Source organism: Callithrix jacchus, chromosome 15 (genome assembly GCF_049354715.1).
Source record: "Callithrix jacchus isolate 240 chromosome 15, calJac240_pri, whole genome shotgun sequence".
Lineage (NCBI taxonomy): Eukaryota > Metazoa > Chordata > Mammalia > Primates > Cebidae > Callithrix > Callithrix jacchus.
In genome coordinates this window covers 44,295,177-44,307,246 of record NC_133516.1, presented here as the reverse complement: position 1 = coordinate 44,307,246, position 12,070 = coordinate 44,295,177, and the positions used below count along the sequence as shown (strand labels likewise).

The 12,070-nt window shown below is 38.0% G+C and overlaps 1 protein-coding gene across 26 annotated transcripts in view; it reads left to right on the top strand.

The window, feature by feature from the left end:
- CADPS (calcium dependent secretion activator) overlaps positions 1–12,070 on the top strand; it is a 481,539-nt gene that overhangs the window by 366,217 nt on the left and 103,252 nt on the right. For 13 of the 26 annotated variants that reach the window (XM_008981956.5, XM_035276020.3, XM_035276016.3 and 10 more), the window contains one exon: positions 318–335. The exons of the other annotated variants lie outside the window; for them this stretch is intronic. In XM_008981956.5, coding sequence (XP_008980204.2) covers positions 318–335 — 18 coding nt within the window. The remainder of the gene's footprint in view (positions 1–317; positions 336–12,070) is intronic. 26 annotated transcript variants of the gene reach the window in all.

Here is a 12,070-nt window from a genome sequence, read left to right as displayed (position 1 = left end):
CTTGTCCTCTAAACTTTGCCTAGAACATATGACTTAATTGTCACTTGAAGAGTTCATGTATGTTTCATAGCTTGATTTCACATTAAACTTAATTTTACTAATTTTCTATTTGTGCAGCATTTTCCACCTCTGTGAAGGAGCCTTTTTTTGCTGGCCCCCAAACTTCGGGGCGGTGGGAACCCAAGGGCAACTTTTTCTTTCCAATATCATGTATCACACATAAGTGGGGGGCATTTTGGTCCACTTGCTCATTAATTCTGCATATGTGTTCTTGTTTCTCTCTCTTCTCTCCTTGTTGTGCTCTCTCTTTCAAATAGAGAATCAAAAGGATGCAGGTGAACCAATTGTATATGCATTATAAATTATCAGGACTGTTGAGTTATATTCAGTTTTTGTTTTTTGTTTTCCAATAGCTCCTTAAGGTATGTACTCCCAGAGAGCCATGTGGAGTTGCAATAATACTTAAGGAGTTAATTTGTGCTGTCTAAATACATCTCATGCCCATTTAATGTTGACTTTCATAGAGTAGAATTTCTGAAAAGGCATAAACTTTAAAGGAATAGAATTCTGGTTTGCTGCGGAGCTTCATTTCATCTTTGGATATAGGATTCCAGTGATTTGGCCTCATGTGCATTTTTTAAAAAGTTTTTTAACCAAATGAATCTTCCTCCTTGTTTTTAATTTCTTTTTTCTGTTTTCTACCCTATTGAGAAGTTTGTGTTCTTTGATGAATGTTTATCAGCCAAGACAGAGAGAAGTTTTGTCGATGTTGTTCTTGTATGTATTGCGTGATAAAGCAGGAAGCATGGATAGGATGACCGAACAGGGGCTGTTGCTGGAGGTGTTATTAGAGGAAAGCTCTTGGACAGTTCTGGCTTTGGAAATTTTCTTCTTGTTGGTCCCAAAACTTCTGATTCTATTTTAAGGAGAGCTCTGACTTAAAACTTTAATAAATTAGGACACTGATCATTGTTTTTAAAGGCTAAAGTGTTCTCAAAAATAACCATCAGTTAATCAAAATTAACAGTTGAGCATATTTCAAAACAGTTCGGAAAGCATTCCTGGGCATATTTCAAGTATAGGCCTACTGATATGTATTTGAAGACTCATAAACTTATGTTTAAAACACATGAACCTTTCTCTCCCTCTTAAGGAAAATATTTATTTATTTATTGAATCATTTATTCGCTCATTCATCTATTTATTAGACAAGTGGTTAGTGGGAGCCTACCCTGTAGCAGGTACAGTGTTAAAAGCCAGACACTATGTAAACAAGAGGGAAACAGCTGTTAGCCTCTTGGAGTATATGTGCAAATGAGTGTATATGTGTAAATCAGTACATTGCAAAGCCTATTGGTAGAATTATGTGTAAGAGGAATGGGGCATTGTCAGAAAACCATGGAAGTCTTCACGAGATGGTAAAGCCTGAACTGCATCTTGAGACATGAATCAGAATAAGTGAAGTGGAGCAAGGGTTGGGAATGGAAAATCGTGCTACATCAAGAGAGTAATATGGGCAAAAATGTAAAACCAGATAGCTAATAAATAATAACAAATGCTTATTTAATGCATATCATGTTCCAGTATGATTCTAAGCATTATGTCTATATTATTAACTTATTTTTTCCCAAAAGCCCTTATAAGAGGGAACTATTATTATTCCCATTGTAGAGATGAGCAAACTGAGGCACAGAACTTAAAAAACACACATCTAGAAGTATAAGTGGTGTAGCTAGACTCTGAGCCCAGGCAGAAGCCACACTTTTAACTACTCTGTCATTAATTCATCATAGCTGCAAAACAGAGTGAAATGATAGTAGTGGGCAGATGCTGATGATGACAAGATAGGCAGGGACAGGACATCAATGGTCCTTCCTTGCCATAATAATTCTGTGTTCAGACTATCTCATGGTTCAAAGTTGCTTAATCTGAAATCTATGCCAACTTTTGCATGCATATGGATTTTTTAAGAGGAAAGATTCCACAGGTCTCAACTGCAAAGGTGATGAAGAGTCATTGAAGGCTGTTTAAGCAAAGGGATGGGTTGGTGGTTTACCCTGCAGAGAAATCACACTATCAAGAATAAAGAGAAAGGTCTGAAGAGATGGAATAGGGTAGAACTGGGTTTAAAAGTTGAGGTCGAAGCAGAGATGGGTTTGAAACTTGGTGTAGTGAAGCTTTTTCTAAGTATATCAGGTCTCAATTGTAATCATAATCATAATTACTTCTTTCCTAGCCTTTAAGTTTTTTTCTTAGCCCTTTCCTCCCTTTTCAATTTTCTTAATGAGAATAGATCACGAATACATGGATAGGTCTGCATAACCAACCGTATGGAGGTGGTAGGGCACCACCGGAGTTACATATGCAAATTAGGGGGAGGTGGGTAAAATACTGGGGACTGAAATATGGACAGCTGCTGAGTCCTTTAGTCAGACTGTGCTTTAAGAATCTACGGGACTATGCAGATGGCATTTTGGTGGACTTATGCTTTATGTCTGATGGCATTATTAGAAATTAAATGTTCAGTTTAATTATAGTACCTCCAAAAAAAAGATGCAAAGCCTGCTAGTCTATGAAAGAAAAGCTGTGACTCCTGCAAATGAATTCTATTATTTTAAATACATTTCCATGTAAACCGTCACACATTCTGAACCCAGCAAGCTCTGAGAAAGTCTACACTACTATTGCTGTTTTGCCTCCGTTTTTGGCTAAATACTTGCATAATTTTCTGAGCATCATAACGGTTCCACTGGAATTTGAAATAAAACAACTTTTTCCTTCAAATATGCCAAGGATTTGCAAAATCAGACAGATGATGATTTGTCGATAGCAGATAGATATGGACAGAAATAAATAAGTAGGGAGAAAGAGAAAGAGGAGGAAAGAAAAGGAGAAAGGAGAGGAGAGGAGAGGTGAAAAGAGGAGAGAAGAGGAGAGTAAGTAGATGGGTGGTTAGATGGATGAATGACGTGTAGGTGGGGAGAGAGAGAAAGAGAGAGAGCAGACACCTGTGAACCTATGGGCCCAGGCCCTGTGCTAAGGGCTTCTGATTCAATCTTAACCTTAGACTCATAAAGAAGGTTTTATTTTTGCACACTTTAGAGCTGAAGGTGATTCAATAAGGATAAGTAACTTTCTCAAGCAGGATTGGAATTCAGGTCTGTCTAAATCCAAATGCAATGCATTTTTGTCTCTTTCTACCATGGAGACCTTTTAGCTGATGCAGTGAGCACTTAGACAATATTCATTCATTCAGCAGATAAGGTCAAAGTATAATAACCCATCAGTTTTATGGGAAGACTGCAGATTAACAAAGCAGTCCTTTCTGGAACTGGATCCTTGAGAAAATCTTTACTTTGTAAAGTTTTCCCAAGGGCAGTTGAGATTCTACAAGATTGTCAAAGAACTGAGGACATTTTTCCTCACAAGATAGCTGGCCATTCTGAGATGAGGACCGTCTCATGCTTCATGCCTTATATATGGGGGACTAAGTGTTTCTCTTTTTTTCTTCTTTTCTTCTTTTCTTCCTTCCTTCCTTCTTTCTTTTCTTTCTTTGTTTCCTTCTTTCTCTCTTTCATTCTTTTTCTTTCTTTCTTTCTTTCTTTCTTTCTTTTTCTTCTTTTTGAGACAGAGTCTTACTCTGGAGTGCAGTGATGGGATCCCAGCTCACCGCAACATCTGCCTCCCAGGTTCAAATTGATACTTTTGTCTCAGCATCCAAAGTATCTGGGACTACAGGCACACACCACCACACCCAGCTAATTTTTTGTATTTTTAGTAGAGATGGAGTTTTACCATGTTGGCCATGTTGGTCTTGAACTCCTGGCCTCAAGTGATCTGCCCACCTCGGCCTCCTAAAGTGCTGGAATTACAGGCACGAGCCACCACAGCCAGCCTTTTTATCCTTTTGGTTTCAGTGGTGCATAAATTAGGGTTATCCAACTCAGATTATTCTGTGGACTAGCACCTCATCTATACATTACAATAGGCGAGGGGGACAAGGAGAAACATGTTTTAAACACTGTCATCAAGAAAGATTTTGGAGAAAAGTGATTTGTAAAAATGTGCCATGAACCCACAGATATGAAACCAGTGTCTTTCTCTTCTTTCAGAAAAAACAATATGATGCTGCAAATGATAATAAAAACTGTCATTTATTAAGAATTTAGTATGTGCTAAGTAGTGATGCATATCTCATTTAATTCTCACCATGACCCTGTGAGATAAGTGTCTTATTACCATATTTCATTGACTCTAAAGGGCCATCAATCATAAGATGTACCATTCATATACTCCTAAGAATGAAATAATGCTGCCAACTATATTGTGACATGCTATCAAATATAAGATGCATCCAGATTTCAGAAATGTTAAAATGTGCCTCTTATTTCAATGAAATAAGAACTTATTCAATTATGCATGGAAATCCTGTAATAGAAAGATGTTAAGTCATTTCCCCAAGGTTAAACAGCTGGTTAATTTTAGAGTCAGAATTTAAACATGAGCCTGTTTAATTCCAAAGCCCACACTTTGAACTTCTACGCTATAAAATGCTTGTGACTTTTTAGCAACAAAATTGTATAACGCAAAAGAGTGTCTTGATTATTGACAGGTAAAAAATATCAAGGCCTAGAGAAAAGAAGCCAAGTTAAAAAAAAAAAAAAATGAGTAGTCAGTGACTCTCCAGACTCTTGTCCTATGTGCTATTCAAGAATCATCACCACCCCACCAGGCTGCCTTACCTTTCAGTCAAGACATAATGGCCCCCTCCACAATCCATTGACTGGTCTGAGCTTCCAGTAAGACACTTGATGACATCTGGAATCCACATATTAGAATCATATATTTGCATCTCCAAGAAAACACTACCCAACCAGCCTGAGCACTCAAGGAGAGTATCCCAAATTCAAATCCTTATCTTGGCTCCACTGGGCTTTCTAACCTCTGTAACCTCACTTTTATTTTCTGTAAAAGGTGCTAATAATGGTTACTTCCCCAGAGGATTGTTGCAAAGATTAAAATACATGTTCTAAATAAATATCTTAGCACAATGCCTGGCATGTAGTAAGTGCTCATTATATATATATTAACTTATTATTTGTTTGATAATATTTAAAATGTTCTTCAAAATTAAAATGTATAGTATAAAGATATTACTTGACTTCAGAAATGTATTATAAAACAGTGCTTCTTAAACTTTATTGTCCATCTGAATCCTTGGGGATCTTGTTGAAATACAGGTTTTGATTCAGTAGGTCTGGGGTGGAGCCTGGGACTATGCATTCCTCACAAGCTTCCAGGTGATGCTGAAGCTGCTGATCCAGGGATGGTACTTTGAGGGTCAAGGGAATATAAGAGGTATTCAAATCGTCTTTTTATTATAAATTTCCAGCACAACATTGCAACCTCCATATATATTCGTTAAACACCCAGTAGGTTCCAGGAGCTATGGCCAGGCACCAGGGGAGTATGTGATTAGCAAAAGCAGTTATGGTCCCTACCCTTGTAGAGTTTACAACAACAAAAATAGAAAACATAGGCATGAAAGAAGCAATCACAATCTGATGATGAAAGTAAAAGTAACAAGTAAGATGTCACAGGAATGCAGTACAAGGGGATTTTACCCAGGCCCGGGGCTTTGATGCCCTACAGAGTAGGGGATAGTGCCAGAGGAGGACACAATGTAGGTCAAAGGCTGAACCCCAAGAAGAACTGGATGGGGTGTTCCCTAGCCTTGTTGCAGTGTTTGTTTCCCTCTATTTGTTATCCCCAGATGCCCCAAGCTCCTCCCCAAGACAGCTTGTGGCAATGTACATAAAAGTTTATTTGGGAACTAGGTGGGTACTTAGCAGTACTCCTGAATCAGAAAAAAAAGAACTCAAATAGCTTAAGCAAGAAAAGAGAATATTTTTGGTTCGTGTAGCTAGGAAATCCATGGAGGAGTTGGCCTCAGAAATGAACAATGTTCATGTGAATTCATATCTCCAACTGCTGACAGGCTTCTTTAATGTGACTGGAGCTAATGGTTGAAGTTTGGGGAGCAACACGCTCACAGATAGCACCAACCTTTTCTCCTAGCTAACGACTCTAGAAGAAAAAGCATTCCTCTCCAAGTAACTGTATACAATTCCAGACAAGGGTCTCATTCGCCCAGCTTGGGTCACATGATAATCCCAGATCCAGTCATAGTCCCCATTACAGTATGAGGTACTATGGTTGGCCAGGTGTAGTTTATGTGTCTGCCCCTGTAGGATAATTTCCTTGGAAGTCCCACCAAAGTAACAGAGTAGAGTAGTCACCTCCCCTGAGCAAGGTTCCTGCACATACAAGGATAGATTTCCAATACAGTGCCCAGAATTGAGCTCACTTTTTGTACGTGCAACAGCTCAGCCCCAGGAACAAAGCCTGAGTTGGCATACGATACCAAATTAGAGAAGAAAAACATCACAAGAGTATTATTTCTTTCTTTAACTTAAATTATTTGTATTAAATTATTTTTAATTGTCTTAATTAGTTTTTAATTGCATTAAGACACCTGACGTTATTCTCTGGCTTGAAAGTTCAGGTTATGATGTTTACTATTCAAAATTCAGCTTAGTACATTTGTTAAGTAACCAGGGACTTTGGATAAGAGACAGGAGTTCCTGTGTAGTTTATATATATACTGCAAACGCAGAGCATTTTATTTTTCATGAAAGCACTGCATTGAACAGGATCCACTGAGGATTCCCTTCTACCAATATTTGATGACCTACCCTGGCCCCAGCACTACACTAGACCCTAGAAATATAGAATTCTCTGGCAGAGGAGGAGTTAGACAATTACATGTATATAATTTCCTATTATCAAGGGCCAGAAGTGCTCAAGTAGAAGCATCAGCAGAGGAGTTGAACCTTTGCTATGAAGGCACTCTCTTGTTATGGCATATGAAGGCATAACCCTTGTCATGAAGGGAAGCTCTCAAAGGTTTTTATGCAGAAGCATGACAAATTCAGATGTGTGTTTAACAGAGATCACTCTGACTGCTGCATGGCAGATAATGAATTGCAGAAGAGAAGAGGGACTGAAGGCTGCCTTGGAGGCTTTAGCAACAGTTGAGGTGGAAATGATGAGACCTGAGTCACATGTCCACCCCCTCAGCAAGAGTGTGGATGGGCATGTGATCTAGTATGGTGTGAGATAAAATCGAGACATTTTGGAGGTAGAATGGACAAGCTATACCACCTAGGTCCTTACAGGGAAGAGACAAAGATGACTCTAATGAAAAGGATAGGAAAAATGATCCATGATCCATCCAACAGCCTTTATTAACACATACCTTAGACTGGCCTAGAGATGGAATCTTCTGAAAGGGAATGGATATTGGAGAATCAAGGGGATCAAGTATACATAATAAACAGTTCCACTAAAGAAATCATATTAGATTTCAACCTTGCATGTCTTTGGCCTATGTAGCCATCATTTTAGGGAAGATGGGCATTCAGGATAGAATGATATGGTATCTGCTTAGCTTTCTGTTCCTACTTGAGCTTTTGTCTACACCTACCCCCAAATCATAGCAAATTGCCACAGGCTAGTTATTTTCAGTAATTGCGTGATACAAACACTAGCATCTTCAGCAACATATCAATAGTCTGGAACTTGATAGTAAGTGGATTTTCCATCAATCATACTCATCTCTCATACGGTATTTCAGGGACTGGCATCTCACTCACTGGAACCAGAGTTGGTCAGGTTATTTAAGGGCTAATTGGAATGTCTCTTGCTCCTGGATGCATCTCTTCCTTGGCTTAGCTGAGCATGCAGCGGAATTCTCTTTTTGTTTTTCTGCAGTCACATTTAACTCTCTCTCTGGAAGCCAAGCAGATTTAATTGTGTAAACATGAGCAATGGTAATTGGGTAAATGAAGTTGGAAACCAAGGTATGATGTTTTTGTTTTGCTCTGTGAGGAAAAAAAAAATAGGGAGCTTGTTTTTCTATGGTGGCAAACCTCACTGTCAGAATTCTGGACAGACAGTTGGCAGAAGGAAATCCCTTTATGAATTTCTCATCAAGACCCGTTTAGCTGAAATGTGTATCTGCTGCCTCATGGGTGATGGATCAACCCAGGGGTGCTTCATTGTTTTTATTCACCACCAGATCAAGTGTTTCTCTATCCAGGTTCAGTTAACTGGGTGAGAAAGAGTCAGGAATTTCCCTGAGAATAGCACATGCAGGTAGCATGCATTCATTAAAAGAGCCCAGAAGGATGGATTATCAAAATGCACCTAACTTTAGACAGTGCTATCAGTAGAAAACCAGATTTTAAAAACATAAAATATGGAGTACTATTTTTTATGATGAAAGGATTAGTAGCTGTCTCCTTTTAAATAGCTGTCATTTAAAACTGAGTCTTTTAAATTCTATTTACACACATTTTTTTCCCCAAACAATTTCAGTAAGAGGAAACTAGTAAATTTTTTGTCCTGTCTTCTAAACATTGAAACAGTCCAGCAAGAAAAGGATCTCATCAACTCTTGCTTTTTTAATAGACGATTTTTGCCAGAATATTATATTTTATCCATATTTCTCAATCTTCTTTATTAATGCCACTAGAATTCCATTTCCTATATGCCTGCAGTAAAATTAATTTTCCCAGTTGAAAATTCAAGCAAACCAAGAAGCAAACTTGGCAATGGAGTATGTCCCTCTCACCATACAGATTGCTTTATAAACCAGAACTATTAGAAAGGAGCAGGTCCAAAGTTAATGAGGCACTCATTAAAGAGAGAGAATTGCAGAAGCTGATAGTGCTCTGTGCCTGTATTGAAGGAGAGGCTATTGTTATAGGATGTTTGCTGTGCTGATATTGTAAACCACATGACAGATGGGTCAAGTGCTGATTACAGTATTCTAACATTTGGAATAGCAAGTAACATATTTGATAAGCTGGCAAGTTTTTATATATGATTCAACCCACAATATAAAAGCCATGAGAATTCCAAATTGAAAATAATTAAATGAGCTGGAAACAATCAGATACCACACATTTTCCCCTAAAATGACAGATTTTGACATGTTGAAATTCCACAAAGGGAGCAAGAATATTTCCTAGCTCACTTGAACTAATAACGGCCCTTCATCTGCCTTTGCAAAGCAATTAATTGCAGCCTTCTTACAATGTGGAGGTAACAATAAATGTGTAGGCATCTTGAGCTTTACAGGTCTGTCCCTTAGGTCGCTTTATTTGCTCTTATCAGAACCCTGTAGGATATATGGGAAAGATATTCTCAATTTATATATAGATGAGGAAACTAAAGCACAGAGAGGTTCAAGTAGCAGGTGCAAGGTTATGTAGAAAGTGAGTAACGTATGGAGGATGACAAGCCAGATCTTCCAGCTATTAATATATTAAGACCTATTTCTGGTCATCTGTAAGGAAGAAGCAGCTATTAACGTGTAGGTGTTCTTCATTGTACGAAGTGTATCTTTTTTTGGTCAATGCTGCTGCTGCCATCATTCATGTGTATCCATCTGGATAAAGCATCCGTTATTTGCGTTCAGCCTCTGAGTGTCTTGGTGGTGGTGATGGGTAGGGGTTGCTGGTGACACTGGTAACAGTCTTCGTCAAACAATGTCACACCTCCGTCATGTTGAAGTATCCCCAAGAAAGCAGCGGCTTTCCATTTGTGTTTTATCATTTTTGCTTATTTGGTTGTTCTTTTCAGAGTTTGTCATCTTACTTGTCACCCTTTGTTAAAGTCACTTTGTCTCTACTTTTTTACTGTCTCTCTTCACCTACCCAAGCAGCTCCCCTGCCCCCTCCTGGGCCTCCTTCTCCACCCATCCAAACGCAGACCAGCATGTTATATCAGAGGCTCAAAGGCATGCCTAGGCCAAAATCAAGTACTGTAAACTTTTATCATTCCTCTGTTTGGCAGCTTTCTAGTTTAGTTTGCTTTTCTGTTCACCTTTCTTCTTGAATTTTTGTTTCAGTTTGGAACACTAAGCTGAGACTCAGGCTCTCAAGTATGATTGTATAGGTTTTGAGATACTCAAAAGAGAGCATTTATTTCCAAATGTCCACATTTTTTTGTCTAGCTATGTCTGACATATGCAACATTTTCAAATCTCAATGTCAGCACAAAATAACATTGTTGTTACATAACATTTTGCATGACAGTATTTTCTGTGTTATGAGCTTCAATTCTATTGTATGAAATGATTCTTAAGCACACTATACTTTTAGTTCCATTTTATCAGTGCTCCAGCTAGTGCAAGCTTGGGGAATAGGAATATTGTAATACATTTAAAGACAGCAGAAGACTGGCCAAAAAAAAAAATCTTTGCTAAGCACAAATTTCTCCTTGACCTCTGTTGAGGAGAGGGAAGAAGTGCTAAAGGATTTTGCACAATATTTTCTTTAAAGACAACATCTTAGAGAATTCACTTTTAGTTCCATTTTGCCACTTAGCTAGTAGTACATCAGCTATGCAAATAAACAAGAAAATAGTGTGGTGTCTCACTGACGTGGCTTGAGCTACAGATAATGGAATCACAGCTAATTAATAGTAAATGAAAGTCTGGCTACATGGGGTTAATTGGCAGATCAAGTGTTCTAGATTAAAGGATCCTTAACCTGCTTACTTTAATGGTTTTATGTTCAAGTAAATTTGCAAAGGGTTTTATTAAACATACTGTCTGTATATATACATCAGGTATACACATATCTGTGTACATGTGCACACACTCATAGAATGGCTGCATGCACATGCACACTTTATGTGTATCTATTGATATCTATTGTAGTCAATCTAAGAGTACTGTCTATTAAAACAAATCTTCAGGTAGTCCTAGCTTCAGCATCTTGTATTTCTCCAAACATAAAAATTATTGACTTTTTTAAAAAGTACATAAAAATATTGGTGGAAATTATTTTATTTCTGTATCATATGTCATAAACAGCCAGAATTCCCATAGATTTGGTGAGTGTTCCACCCAAAAGGACAGTGCTCTCTATTTTTAAAGCAAGAGATTTCAAAAATTTGCCCCAAGTGGGATTTCCTGCAGATTTGTATTAATGTGCAGGCTTGTCTGTTACTAGAATATGTATGTAAGTGTGTGATGTGTGTATGTGGGTGTATGTGTCAAATGGGTAATAAGCATAGGATGAGGAATTTGCAAATTGATGTGTAAATGTGAATATCAACTAATAAAAAATAGTAACCTATGCATATTTACTATCAAAATGCAAATACCTCACTCTACACATATTACCCAAAAATATATACACAGTATGTTTGTAGAAATGCCTGAAAGTCTATGAATGAAATTAGGATAGTCTACGAAATTACTAACAGGTCAGATGCCCAAAAGCACGGAAGTTAGTTTTGTCATATACTCTTTCTCCAAACATTTTTGCTCTAGACCAGGCAATGGGGCTGTCAGCACCTAAGCTCCCACAGCTCCTTACTCTGAGTATTGGTTATTCTCTGCCTGATCCACATGCTTATATTTCCAACAGCCCCACCTTCAGGCTCTAACCACATCCAGCCACATTTCCACCAGGGTATGGCAGAGACAATGGAGCTTTCCATTGACTTGAATCCAGGAAACCCATTTTCACACTACCCATCAGGCCTTGTTAGACTGAGACTTTCAATACCTGGCTAATCTTACCCTGTCCCACTCATCACCCTTATATCCCATTGGCTAGAACACTTTTTTGCATAGTATCTCACTGAATTTATTTTTCATTATTAAATCCTAAATTACTAGTGACCTGATGTGTTCATTATCTACTCAAGAAATGCATATAAGAATATTAAGAAACTTTTTTTAAATTAACAATCTCCTATGATTATGTTTAAGTCTGCCCTCTTCCTCCCACCCCCTGGTATGTGCCAGAAACCTTCCTATTTAGTAATAGGTATTTCTTTCTAGTAAGACGCATCCTGAAGCCAAAATATACCTGCTTCAGATGAAGAGATGAAAATGAGTTTTGGCAGTTATTTTGAAAATTATGTACCTACTTGGGGAATCCTACTAAGTAATGTTTATTTCACTATATCCCATGTGCTCTGACTCTGA